The 14,646-nt window shown below is 37.4% G+C and overlaps 1 protein-coding gene across 4 annotated transcripts in view; it reads left to right on the top strand.

Annotated features, from left to right (window-relative positions):
- Positions 1 to 14,646, top strand: part of CTNNA3 (catenin alpha 3) — a 703,663-nt gene that overhangs the window by 667,372 nt on the left and 21,645 nt on the right. For 3 of the 4 annotated variants that reach the window (XM_088144299.1, XM_088144298.1, XM_088144301.1), the window contains 2 exons: positions 3,927 to 4,032; positions 11,746 to 11,880. In XM_088144299.1, coding sequence (XP_088000425.1) covers positions 3,927 to 4,032; positions 11,746 to 11,880 — 241 coding nt within the window. The remainder of the gene's footprint in view (positions 1 to 3,926; positions 4,033 to 11,745; positions 11,881 to 14,646) is intronic. The other variant, XM_088144300.1, reaches the window with a different exon arrangement.

The following is a 14,646-nucleotide window of genomic DNA, read 5'->3' as shown; positions in this document are numbered from 1 at the left end:
TTAACCCATTCCTTTCAAAGGCTGAACCATACTGGGAGGCCTCAGGCTTGCCAAGGTAGGATCCTTGCAAATCTGTCTGACCTGGGAGTATCACTGCCATTTAATATTGAGGCCCATGAATATTTAATTATGGAAGAAGTTAACTTTAAAAATAGGAGCCAAAATGTTCTATTGGAAACGGGGTGGAATCTGGAATACTCACTTTAAAATCAATTACTCTGCAATGATTATTATAAGGATTTTTCTAGACTTCATATGAAATTTTGCCAACCTAATTCACAATATTAGCAATACAGTCAACTCAAGCACATCTCAGTTCAGTATGAACCAGCAGCTTTGGCTGCTTCCAAGAAACCAGAGGTGTTTTCATCCTGATGGAGTTAATGTCCAAAACTAAAGCCACATCATATTTGTATCAAAAACTAAATAATATTTTCAAAGTTGATATTAGTGACATTTATAGGTTATGGACAAAAAAAGTGGAACATCCAATAATGGAACATCAATGGTTGCAGGTCCTAAAAATGTCCAATTGGTTTCACTGGATTTGAGATTAAAACTGATTCATCAAAATATTTTATTTTGAAGTTTATGGACCCTCCAAAGAATATATTTGAAAAGACGGACATCGGAGTTTCTTTGTTGGTGATATAAAAAATTTGAGGGGTCATGAACTCATATGATTTGGTCTTGTGAGCCATTGGCATCTTTTTGGAATAACATTAATATACATAAGATTTATGGGAAAACTTTTAATGTTATTTAATGTTCTATTAAATTCTATCCTAAAACTTTGAAATTTGACTATTTTTGAGGAATTATGGCAATTCTGGATGTGGGGTATTGCTAAGAGAATTATTTTGAGAAACTGGGAAAGTAGTATTATTCCCAGTACTAAGGACAGAATTCAAAAGACACGTAATATATCTCATTTAAAAAAGGCAAATTTATCTACTAATCAAAACAATGACTCAATATTTTTCCCTTTGGCACAGATTTCATGACTTTTTACAATAGAGTATTATGATTTATTCTCTTTAATCTAGAAACATTAAAATATTGTTTAGTATTTGATGGATATGAGATACATATAGGTAGTTAGTAATCCCTTTTTTGTCATTTCTTCTTTTTTCTTAGTTTATTATTGCTTTGTCTTGTTGGTGTTTTAATACATTTTTATTTTGTTTCTTTCCATTTGTTTGTGTGGGGGTGGCTATTAAAATTTAAATGAATAAACAAAGTTCAAAAACTTAAAAGTTAAAATGAATAAACAAACTTATAAAAAAAAGAAATTATTGCCATTTAATCCCTGACAGGTAGGTTTGGCATTTATTTGGGTGTTTACTTTGCTCATTCCGAGAGTTTCAGATCCACATTATACAGTATATAAACACCACAGAAGCTATACAGTGGGTGATGTTATTGTATGTAAAATCATTACAGATTGCTTAGTAATAATTGAAAAGTCAGTGCACGGTCTGTCCTGATCATATGGCTGTAGTCGGTATTTCTAAACATCTTATGATGCATTGGAGGGTAGAAACAAAGCTTCACAGCTGTACTTTTCTACAGATCAGTGGCATCCTCAAGGAGGATCAAAACAGGCAAAATGGTGGAAGTGGCACTGTGATGCAAGCCTTGCCCCTTTTGAAGGACAAGATGTACATGTTATATGTGTTGTAAGGCTTACATCGCAACACTACTTGCATCTATTTTGACCCCACTTCCATGGACACTGATGCTGGAGATGCCCAAAGAATGTCACTGCAGAATCCAGAAGATTGCAACCTTCAGTCAAGCTAATCAAATAATAATGAGGACAATTCAGGGTTGTTTTGAGAATGAAATGATCTAGCCATACTTAATTCACAGGACTATTTTCAACAAAGTAATTGCAGAAATTGGCTGCTGGAAATTCAAGCTCTAATGTTTGCTTTTAAACAAACCGCAGATAGAAAATTATTAATTCCTTCCTCTGAAGGAATGAGAAGACTGACTAAACCCAGACCTTGGGACCAGTCATTCATTAAAATGCTTTGAGAATAAGGCATGTGGAGAGAAGTTCCCTACATTTTTTCTTTTTTCTCTTCTTTTTAACTCTCTTCAGTTTGGAGTTAATCAGTTCTGGACATAAGTAGGGATCAGTGGTATCACTAGGATGGAGGTTGGAGACAAATGATCTTTACTAATAGGCAGATCAGAGTATCTTTCAGATACTATTGTTCTTCCTGTTCTTGCTTGGCCCAGAAAGAGTTTGCAGAATTTAAGACAATGGGCCCTCAATACAGATTTTTTTCAATATAATTTTTATTAAAAGAAAATTTTACATAGATTAGAAAACTATGGAAACATAAAAGGAAAAGTAGAAAAAAAGAAAGAAATATGAAAGAATAAAAGAGAAAGATATCTAAAGAAATGACTTCTGATTTTTTTTGCATCAGTTATAGACATGATATTTACCATCTCCACCCTCCCATATTACATATCTTGTCCCCCTTCTTCCCATAAACAACCCTTTTTAATCAGTAAATCCAGATATCACCGGTTCATTTTAATCCATTTTCAGCAGAAAGTCCATAAAGGGTTTCCAGTCTTTTATAAAAGTGGTTTCCCCTGCTTAATCAAACAAGTCAGTTTAGCCGTCTCTGCAAGTTCTGCCATCTTCACAATCCATTCCTCCATTGTGGGTATTTCTGTATTTTTCCATCTTTGTGCATATAATAGCCTTGCTGCAGTTACCATAAATAAAACCAATCCTCCATGAGTCTTTCCTAATTAACTATCCCTAAGTTCTAATAAGAAAAATTCCGGTTTCATCTGGATGTTAATTTTTAAAACTCTTTGCATCACCATATGTTCCTTCATGTTTTTCACATTTCCAACAATAATTAGAAGTACCTTTATACATTTTAGACAATTTCTCTGGTGTAATACACCAATGGTACATCATTTTATAAAAGTTTTCTTTTAAATTGCAAGACAATGTGATTTTCAAACCTCTTCACCACAGCCCTCAGTACAGATATTGAGCAGGACTTATTCCCCACCACCACCACCCAAAACCACCCAAAACCCTCACCCTATTTGGTATGCCAGGCATCTGTTTGGGAGCCCATTCTCTCATACCAAATATTAAGCCAACATCCTTTGAGCATCCCACAACAGATTCACCATTTTGCTTTTAAAAAGGAAGATTTGAAATTCCCATTCAAGAATGTCTTTAGCCATAACCCTTAAAGGAAATAGAAATATTCACAAGTGATCTTGCAAAGCCCTTCTTAGATGGTAAGTGTGTTTAGATGGCAAGGTGTGTTAAATTTATGACACCTCTTCTGATTTATAGTCACACAAGATTGGATGAAGGGGTTGTCTCTCCTTTCTTCTAGCAGCTCAGCAAATTTTGTTGAAAGGTTGCCAAATTTCTTGCAATTGCTATTGCAGCAAGAACATTGTTTAGCAGTCTTGATTATTTGTTTCTTTATGGGTGTGTGCATGCACGCACACACACACTTCTTTTTCTTCTGGCTGTTTTAATATATATGGCATATTAATTTGTCCTCTAAACTATATCAATTGAGTTTTAATAATTCTCTTCATTTCCTGTTCATCCATACAACATGAACCATTCCTGTTGTCCTTAGTTTATGTTTTAGATGTTGATTTAAAATATTTTTTATAGATGTATTGTAGGCCACCTTGAGAAACAGGCGCATCACACATAAAATAGATGAGATTTGATTGCTGGTTGCAGCCACCGCCTTGATTTTGTCAACATCAGCCCTTGCAGACATGCCTGTTGGGAAACTTTTGTTTTCAAAGGTGACAGAGACATTCTTAGAGAAATAAAAGAAACTGTGTTCTCATATTTATTCTAAGACAGTACCAGATACTTAATATTCATTATATATGTGTTGTTTTAATTAAAGGGGCAGAGGGCCACTGAAGAATACATCCGATGTGATTAATGCAGCTAAAGTGATCTCAGAGGCAGGATCTAGAATGGATACATTTGCAAGGCTCATTTCTAACCAGGTAAGCTAACAGGGAGAGCATAACATGTTGTGTGTTACAATGGACTCCATGCTCCAAATACTATTGTATTATTTATATTCTTTGTCAGGTGCCTACTTGCTTTGTCAAGTAGGTACCCAGGAATTACTACAGCTGACATGTTGCAGAATGAATTATTAAACCAGAAGCACATGCACTAGTTAATTAAGTGGCATCTTGCTAAAATTATCTTGGTAACTTGAATTTTAAACCCTATAATTGCCTTCAGAATATACCTCTTGTTTCACAGGAATGCTATCACCTTACTTTTTCAATTTCATTTATATTAAAGTACAAACATAAATTGGAATAGAGTTTTTTAATAAATAAAAATAGAATAAGATAAAAATGCTCTAATTTCTTGTAAAGTATAGCAAGAATTAAATGTCCTTTCATAGTCATGTTCTGCTAAAAATAAAGACCATAATAAAATAAATAAAGACCTATACAAATAAATAAAACAAATAAAGACCTATACAAGACCAAGTGAGATACAAACATTTATTAAACTTGCATGGGTTTATTTGCTTATAAGGTAGAGATGGGACCTTATAAGGTTTTACTTTCTATCTTACTTCCCTGTTTTGTCACTACAAGCCTGTTTTTGATCCTGGAATTTAGCTAAAGTGAAACATGGGGTAAACATAGAGGATGGCTTTGATGGACAGAGGGAAGATCCATTACCAAGAAAGTGCCTTACAAAAATGCCTCAGGCAGACCACTCCTTAATTCACATGTAGATAAACCAGAGGAGAAGGGAAGCACATTCAGACCTGCAAGATTTGTTACTATAGCCATTCTAACAAAAGTAGCTTTAGGTCTACACAGTGTCTGTTCCTTAGTCTGGTCTAACTGATAGGGCTGACAAAACATGAGAAGTGTGATAAGGAAAAACAGAAGACAAGGTAGGTTAGTAGTATGGATAGTTCTTATTTTACAGGTATTCTGAAAACAAATCGAAGCAACACTGTTCCAGTGGGGATTTGGACCTTATTTTAATTGAATTGTGCCTTTGATGCTGTTGTTGTTTTTTTTAATTGCTGATTTTGGTTATCTGTCTGTCTGTCTGTCTATATTATTGCACTTCTTTGGACTTGGATGTATCCTACCTAGAGTCCATTTGGATTGGAACGAGCTATAAGTCTTGTTAAATAAATAAATAAATAAATAAATAAATAAATAAATAAATAAATAAATAAATAAATATTATTTTGAGTATGTTCTTACTAAAGATGGTTTAACTCATGGGACACATTTAACTCACAGTCTGGACTTTAATGGCTTCTCTTGCTTTGTCAAGGGTGTGTGACATACAGACCATTGCTCTCCTCTGGCTAGATATATGTGTAAAAGAAGTTTTATGTCCCTGTCCTTAATAATGACCTAGAGCCTTGTTCGCTGAAAACTCATGAGTACATTTGCAACCCTGAACCAGCTGCTCATGTTGAACTGGTAGCCTGGCAAAAAACTGACAGCACACAAATCAGCCGCCCAAGAGTACAGAGACCTCGACTGAACTAGTGGCTTGGCATTGTTCCTGATTATCTTTCCCCACTATATGCACATCTTCCCATAGCAATGAGCATGCATGCCAGTGAACTGTGGGCTAGATGTTTTATTATTCTGCAGTTTAAACAAAGATTTTTTTCAAAGATTTTTTTTCCTGGCTGAGAAAACTGGGAGATAGCTGAATTGTTTAGTCTTCTTGCCAAAGCTAATAATGTCATTTCAGTGGAACACAGTTTATCATTCATAGTACCTTTCAGAGCACAGCTCTGTTAGCCTGAGACCACCTTCCAGTCAACACCTCCATCATAAACCAAGTAAAAAAAAATGAATTCTTTTTTTTTTCGCTCTCATGTAGCTCCTAATGTGAAAGTGTGCTTGAAATAAGCAATCAGTCTATAATGAAGACTCAGTGTTGCATAACTTTGACCTTTTCCAGTTCATAAAGTAGAACAGTTTCAAGTGAATGACTTTTATTTGGGTTTCATGCCATCTCAGACCATCAGAATGGAGAACTGTGAAACCATTGAAGTAGGCAATATGGATTATTTCCTGTGGGGGAAAAGGATGTTGTGATTTAACATTAGCTCCATCTTATAAGACATTTCCTTTAGCAGGATATATTTTAAACATATACAGGAACGACGTCACTTCTCATTTCTGTTTAAAGAAATTGACACATTACAATAGTGTTAGACAGATTAATTACTGTCGTGGTAGTTGAATGCGTGGCTCAGAATTGACATGTTACATTGTTGGATTCTCCAAGCTTGGTTTGAGGGTTGCAGATGTTTCATTACTCTTCTAGGTGGCATCATCAATGCAGGAGTTTTGGAGGTGTGGGATTATATATTCTTCTGTCTTGCCTGCTTTGAACATACTTGCATAGGTGGTTCTGTGGGCAGATGTTGCTTTGCAAGTGATGGTGGTTCTATCTTTGTGTTGGTTACTTCCTACGTGATTGCTGGCATTGATGTCTGATAGGTGATATTCTTTTCCTGTAATTGTTGAGTTGGTTCTTTGTTGTGTGACGGGGTGAACGTGCAATGTTGAACGGATGCACTCAAGCTAGTTCTTTGGATATGCCTTTTAATAAATCCATCAATAGGGTAAGTCTGAGTCTGTTGATCAATGCTTGGTTGGAGTGCCCTGCAAAGAATTCTCTTGCATTTTTCAGTCTGGCTTCTTCTAATATTTCTACTGTTTTCCAGTTGAAATAATTAGTGAAATAATTTCACTAAAAAAGCTTCTGTCATTTTCTTAAGACTAATAAGGGCTCATGGATTAAACCTGGATTGAAAGGCAAGGTACAAATGTGGCAAAAGTTAATAAGACTATACATAAACCATTCTTTCGTCCTGCCTTGTACCATGAGTGTCTCAAAATAAGGCTTTTATTTTGCAATTTCCATGTCTCAAACCCAGAATTCCACTGGTGAAGTGAGGGAGAATCCATACAGCTTTGTCTTACATGCATAATTCTCTTATGCTTTCCTGATGCATTTTCTCTCTTTCTTCTTGTGGAGGGAAAGAAAATCGATTATACCAGGAACTGCCTTCCTGTAGTACCCAAGCCTGATTGTACTTGGGGTGTTATTTTTACTTTAAATATAATTCTTGTCTCTTGGTGACAATAAGCTTTGGGTTACTTGATTTTTTTTCCAACTCTGGCTGTGCAAATCCGATTTGAAATCCATGGGAAGCTATACATAGGAAGAAGTTGCATCCATGTATAACTCTCAATAAAATTTTTGACAAGTACAGATTTTACAGTCTGATATCTTTTGGTTATATTTCTCAGCAGCATAGAATTGTTTTCTCCTAGGGTTTTAGCTTCTTCTAACTTCTACGTGAACACAGAAACCCCATCATAATTTATGCCAGAATCACGCAGTCTCCCGAAAATCACTTAAAACATGTTGGCAATCAATGTTTACTCTATGTTCAGTAGATACTGCCAATTTCTTGTATTAATTATACTCTTAGATGCTTTTCACTACCCCAGGAAGTAAGACATTTGGCAGCACTACCTCAGTGCTTCCTTGAGAAAACACCAGGGCCTTTTGCTCTCTTACTTCTACCTCTCTGGATTGTTGCTGTTGCTATCAGAGCCAAAAGATGTTAAACAGTAAAATCAAGAATAATTTCACTAATAAACTCTTTGTCCTTTTCTTAGGCTAATAAAGGTTCGTGAATACCCTGACTGAAAGGCAAGATACAAATGTTCCAATAATTAATGAATAAAACCATTAAGATAACTTTCTTTCCTTCCCTCGTGCCTCAAAGCTTTATTTTATTGTGCCGTTTCCATGTCTGAGAATCCATACAGCTTGGTCTCATATTTTCCTGCTGCTTTTTCTGTCTCTCTTCTTGTGGAGGGAAACCAGACTGATTGCACTAGGAACTGTCTTCCTGTAGCACCTGCGTTCGATTGTACATGGGCCATTATTTTACTTTAAATACAATTTTCATCTCTTGTTCTTTTCATCTTGCACCTTTTTGTACCAGGAGGAAACTGTATGCATTTCCTACCCCTTTTCCTATCTCCTTGCGAGTTCCTGAAAATTCTGGAAAGTGGTTTGCGCTCCACACTTGTTGAGAACAATATAGATGTTTTCCTCCATAGGGAACAGCTTGCAATGGTTTGCAAATCCAATTGGTTATGGTTATTGGTTCAGTTCAGCAATTTACCTGGATTCCAATGCAAAATTGCCAGCTACCTTATTTTCTCACACCAGAAACTTTGCATGCAGTGATTTCACACCGCTCACCCATCCCCCCCCCAACTCAATTATGTACTTAGGAGGAAAACTTTCACACATTAGTGCCTGTTGAAGAAACATCAAACAATCTTCCTTAATGCTTAACAAGAAATCAGTTTGGAAAAAAAAGCTGATCACCCAGAGCTATAAAAATCCACTTTATGCTTTTATTACAATATTGTAGAAGCCAGAAACTTAAAAAGCAAGTTCTAATTAAGACATTATTTTTTATTAGGATTCTATCTTGTGGCATATCAGTAAATTACCATAAAAAGATTTCAAATATGTTAAGATGATTGAGACAAAAATCACAGTAATGTGATCATGATAAGTACAATCAGGGCAATTAAGATAGTTGTCTGGCTGTTTAGAATAGTATAAATTCAGTTTCACTTTATTTGCTAGTCAAGGAGACCCCACTGAAATCAGTGCTGCAGTCAGACCCATCTATATTTCCAGTGTATATTTCACCCTGGGTTGAAATCATCCATGATTTTTAGTGCTGAAAATTCTAAAATCAGTAGAGTGAGGTAAGTAATTTTATTTCCTTGGAAAAATGCTGAGATGAAACTGAAGCAAGATTTACTTAATACAGTATATAGTCAGACGAGTTTTCTGTTTGTTTTTTTTATCCAGTCTTCCTTATTTTTATAAATAACTCAAGGCAGCGAACATACCTAATACTCCTTCCTCCTCCTATTTTCCCTAGAACAACAACCCTGTGAAGTCAGCTGGGCTGAGAGAGACAGCAACTGTCCCAAAGTCACCCAGCCGGCTTTCATGCCTAAGGCAGGACTAGAACTCACAGTCTCCTGCTTTCTAGCCTGCAGCATTAACCACTAGACCAAACTGTTGTTTGATTTTATATTTAACATTTTGAATTATGAATATGTAGCAGTTTTTCCCTCTTATTGTTTTGCAAAATGTCAAATGACAATACCATTTCCACTTAGCTCCAATTCCAGTCACCAGAAGTGTGCAATTATAATCCATTTAAGGTTCTCAGCAGCTCTCTGTGTTGTTCATTGGAGAACAGCACTGAGATCTCTTTTCCAATTCCTGCCATTGCTATTACTTCTCTGTTGAATATTATGTCACTGATGATGAATCTCACCCTTTCCAGGGAATAGGATGATTGTAATGATCTAGGAATAGGCTATGAGAGCCAGTTTGGTGTAGTCGTTAAGGCATCAGGCTAGAAACTGGGAGACCATGAGTTCTAGTCACACCTAGGCAAAAAGCCAGCTGGGTGACTTTAGGACAGTCACTCTTTCTGTCAGCCCAGCCCACTTCACAGGGTTGTTGTTGTGGGGAAAATAGGAGGAGGAAGGAGTATTAGGTATGTTCGCCACATTGAGTTATTTATGAAAGAGTCACTCTCTCTCAGTCCTGGGAAGGAGGCAATGGCAAACCACTTCCAAAAAACTTGGCCAAGAAAACTGCAGGGACTAGTCCAGGCAGTTGCCAGGAGTCAACACTGAGTCAGGCACACACAGAAATGAACACACACACACACACACAAGAATAAGCTAAGTGTAGGTCTCTTTTCTGAAAAATGATGGAGACAAAGGTAAGTATTTTACTCCATTGCTGGGTGTAAATAAATTACCTGGAACAAAGTATCTTAGTTCAATGGAGTATATTACTGAGAAGACATGTATAACATTTTAGTTTTAGTGGCATAAACAGTTTCTACTTTTCCATAATTGCCAGTAAGGGAAAATGAAGGAAGTAGTTGGGAAAATATTATGATTTTTCTCAAAATGGTTGCATGTCTCTTTATTCTCATCAGGGATCTTTCATTGTAGAACTTTTCTATAGTCTGGGTAGAGGATCATAGCTTTTTGAGAAGCCTCCTCTGTAGGAAGAGTGTATGTAAAGCTCTGCGTTTTGGATCTCAGTCTATTTCCAATGAAAATTATTATTCTGCCACAGCCTTTACTAAATATGGCAGCTCTACCTAGTCATTACTTTTTATGGTGAAAAAGATCAGATTGCTAATTCTGTTTCAATGACATTCATTGAAAGGAAGGCAAATCTTGTTCCAAAGGAAAATATAATAACATACGAAATTATAAAGATTTTAGAACTGTATCCCAAATATTAAATAATCTTGTTTCCTGTCTCTCAAATCCTTCTACTGACAATATTAAATGTGTGCTGCTGTTTTTTCCTCCTTTCCAAAGAAAGTTGCATTCAGGGAACTTAGCCCTGAGCCTTTGAGCTGGTTCCGAACCAGCTCCAGACCCGTGCAATCATGCAGTTGCTAATTTGAAGAGTTGAAATGTTATAGTTTTCTGGCTCTATTACAGTTTATGAGAAAGGAAATCAAGGCTGATGTTTCCTTCCAGGGCTGCAGAGTTCTTCCTCTCATAGGTGGGATCTCTTGTTTCTCCTGTCTACCAGCTCCTGAGCTGTAAAGCTGCCAGTATTCTCACATTTTGCCCTGGAAGCTCATAGGGAGGTTTTACATTTAACAAGGAATAAGGAAAAGGTGGCCTTGTTATATTCATCCAATGACTTGCTTATTTCTTTAATTGTACAATCTCTCACTGATCTATTGGAGGAAGTGCTGATGGCCTCACGGTGATCTCTCCACATTTTCTGTGTGACTTCAGCAGAACCAAAGACCGTGGAGGGTCAGTTTCAAACTGTCTTGGAGAGATTGAGTAGTGGAAGCAGCTGCGTGTGCAAATGCTGTCAGATGTCTTTTTCATATTCAGTTCACAGAAACTCTTTCACTTATTGAAACAGAAGAGCATACACTGAAGACACTTTTCATAATGTTTTGCAGAATGAGAAGTATGGGTGATTATTCATCTCCATAATATTTTATTCCTAAAGGGGACATTTGTATTTGCTGTGCCAGGCACCAAAAACAAGTGAAAACACTACCACCACCACATAGGTATTAGAAGCATAAAACAACGTGGAATTCATTATTATGTAGCTCTTGCAAAAACAGCATAATGCTATCAGATAAGTAAACTGGCAGCCATACAAAATAGCAACTGTAAATTTATGATGCTCACCAGCATCTGAGGTCAAGCAGACAATGTTTTGTTACATAAATCTTGATAAGGAGCATTAGAGAACTGGGATATTTGGAAGAAAGACAGTGGGAGGAAACAGGACTGTGAAATGACCAAGGCTCAAAGGGACAGCCCAATTAGTTCCTCACCCTCAAGGAATATTCAGTTTCCATCTCCCTGACCTTTCCCCACAAGGCACCTAGCAAACCTTTTCTGAAATGTGTAAGAGTTTCTTGTGAAATCAGTTTAAGATAATATGGATATCTGTTTTAAAAATGAAAAAAGAAAAATGGGAAAAAAAAACAACCATTGGATTTATGCACCCCTTTAACTCATTTTTCTTTTGGATCCCTGATCCAAATGAAACTACTAGGCATCTTTGCTTTTATTTTTTAGTGTCCAGACTTGTCATGCAAGCAAGACTTACTCGCTTACCTGGAACAAATCAAGCTCTACTCCCATCAACTCAAAATCTGCAGTCAAGTCAAAGCTGAAATCCAGAATTTAGGCGGAGAACTCATCATGTCAGCAGTAAGTGCAAATGTCTGGAAGGCTTTTCATGATATTGTTATCTTCCAGGTACAACCTGGACTCTGATAAGACAGGTGATGGGTCTCTGAAATTAAATTTTGGCCTCTTGTAGTTTAAATCATATCTGAACAAGTTCATAGTGGGTGCTAGAGTTCATAGTGAATGCTAGAGTTTAAATATGGTTGTAAATTAAGTCATGTGTTTATTATTCATTTTCATATTTCCTTTTAAAAAAACACTGAAGTTAAATTTCTATGATCCTGGCACGAACTGAAGGATTATGTGATTAACTATGGAAATAGGAAGATTTGCAATGCTGTTGTAGATAATATAAAACTTAAGTGCCTATTTTCTGATTTTGCCTTCTTTACATAAATTATAATACTAACAAGCGGACAAGAAGTTGGTGTGCATAATATTCCTGTTCAGGTCTGCTTTTTTCTAGGATACTTTGTTCAATTATGTCACCATTCCCAAATTTCCATTTTTCCCTATAACTATCATCGTTACATGCTGTTATGGATTATGAAACAGGATTGCAAACTTTGTATTTCCCATAAGTTTACAGTTACCTTCCTTTTTGGCTACATGATGAACTGCATGATGAACTAAATAGCTACATTTAGAAAAAGAGGTAGGTATTAGTATATAGGAACAGGCACCCTAATGCTGTCCAGATGTTCTGGATTTCAGCTCCTGTCAGTCCTAGCACTATCTGGTAGGACTAGCTGTTCCATTTCTGATAATATAGGGTCCCTAACTATACAGTGGAACCTTGGGTTATGAACGCCTCTGTTAATGAACTTTTCGGGTTACGACCAGCTCCGGCCGCAAAAATTTACCTCGATTTGCGAACTCCGCCTCGGGGTACGAGCAGGATACGCGGCCATTTTCCCTCCCGTGACACGGTCCACGGCCATTTTTCCGCCCCTGACACGTGGTCCGCGGCCATTTTCCGCCCCTGACACGTGGTCTGCGGCCATTTTTCCGCCCCTGACACGTGGTCCACGGCCATTTTCCACCCCTGACACGTGGTCGTAGGGAGGGGGGCTCCCCCTCCAAGCAATAGCCACCTCCCTGTCCTCCACGCCAGAACGGATTAACGGTAATTACATTGAACCTTATGGGAAAATTTCCTTCGGGTTGCGACCAATTCGGGGTGCGACCAGAGTCACGGAACGAATTAAGTTCGTAACCCGAGGCTCCACTGTAATGTGTGCAATCTAAACTAGTTGGCCTAGACTGTGAGAGTCTTTCTCTCAGGATGCATCATGACAGTTCCCTGAAAATCAAAGAAGGTATCCCCAGTTAGTCCAATGGGAAATGAATGAGCAGCATTGGTGTAAGTGCATATTTAGTTGCTTCTTATGTCCTTTCATTGAGATATGAACAAAAACACGTTATATTTGTTATTCTGCCCCCACCTCTATATCTGAAGTGGCAAAATGAGCAGCAAGGTAAACTTGGCGCTATATTTCCAACTACCTAAGATGACAAATTTTGCATTTTTAGCACTGAAGCACGTACCAATATATTGTGCCAAACTCAAAACTTGTGTTTATCCAAAAACTCTTGCAGAGCCCCAGGTGGGTATAAGGGATCGTATGGTTCTTAAAGTATGTTCCATGGAACAACAGTGTTCTCTGAACAACCTGAAGATGTTCTTTTAGCTAGCTCTGAGATCCAAGAGCAGTGTGTGTGTGTGGATCTGTTCAGTTTTGCTATCCAAACAGATCTCCATCTATGAGTGAAGGTGTGATGCTGGCAGATCTATCATCAAACTCCAACATTAACAGGCACACACATACAGAGACCAAAAGACAACGTTCACAGAGGGTGTGACCTTTAAGAAAAATGGTGCTGAAGGCTCTAATGAATTTTCCTTCAAACTACCTTTTCTTTCAACATATCCTTGTGAAAATAGATATTCAACACTCGCAACAGCTAAGGTACTGAAACAGACTGAAAAGACGGAATATTATATCAGTTCTGAAGCTGTATCCACATTACACTTTTAACCAGGTCAGGTAAAGATCTAGTAGATACATTTCTGGCACAACACAAAGTCAAATTAGGCTTGGCTAAGGATTTTTTTTTTAATTATTATTATTATTATTATCATAGTTCAACATGTGGTGTGAACCCAGCTCATTTGATCAGTTCAACATATTGTGTAAACCCAGGAAAAAGAGGTAATTCAATAACCACATTAAGCATATTATGTGAACAGAGCTAAAAACTTTCATTAACAAATCTCTATCCAGATATTGATGAAATACACAATCATATTTGTCTGTGTGTGTGTTAAAAATTCCTCTTTCACCCCTATGGGTAGTATGTGTTTTCCTCAATCTTGGGTCCTCTACCAGAGGCCTGGGAGTTTGAGGGTTCTGCACAGTAACTTAGCTGTTCCTAGCACTGCACTCTTCTGGACAGAGAGCCCTGATGTTGTTCCTGGGATCTGTTGGAGCCACTCTTCCAGCCCAGGAGCCACAGCCCCAAGTGCTCCTACCACCACTGGGACCACTTTGGCTTTTACTTTCCACATCCTCTCTAGTTCCTCCTTCAGGCCCTGGGATGTCTCCAGCTTCTCATACTCCTTCCTGATGCTGCTGTTACTTGGCGCCACTACATCTATCACCACTGCTGTCTTCTGGTCTTTGTTTACTACCATGATGTCTGGTTGTTTGGCCATTATCTGGAAGTCCCACGGGATCTTAGCCTTGTTATTCTCCATGACCTTCTGTGGAATCTCCCATTAGGACT

This window comes from Python bivittatus, unplaced genomic scaffold (assembly GCF_059951505.1).
Source record: "Python bivittatus isolate LINGU-HERP-01145 unplaced genomic scaffold, Pbiv_v1 ctg000400_np1212, whole genome shotgun sequence".
In the NCBI taxonomy this organism is placed as follows: domain Eukaryota; kingdom Metazoa; phylum Chordata; class Lepidosauria; order Squamata; family Pythonidae; genus Python; species Python bivittatus.
This window is presented reverse-complemented; position numbering and strand designations above follow the sequence as displayed.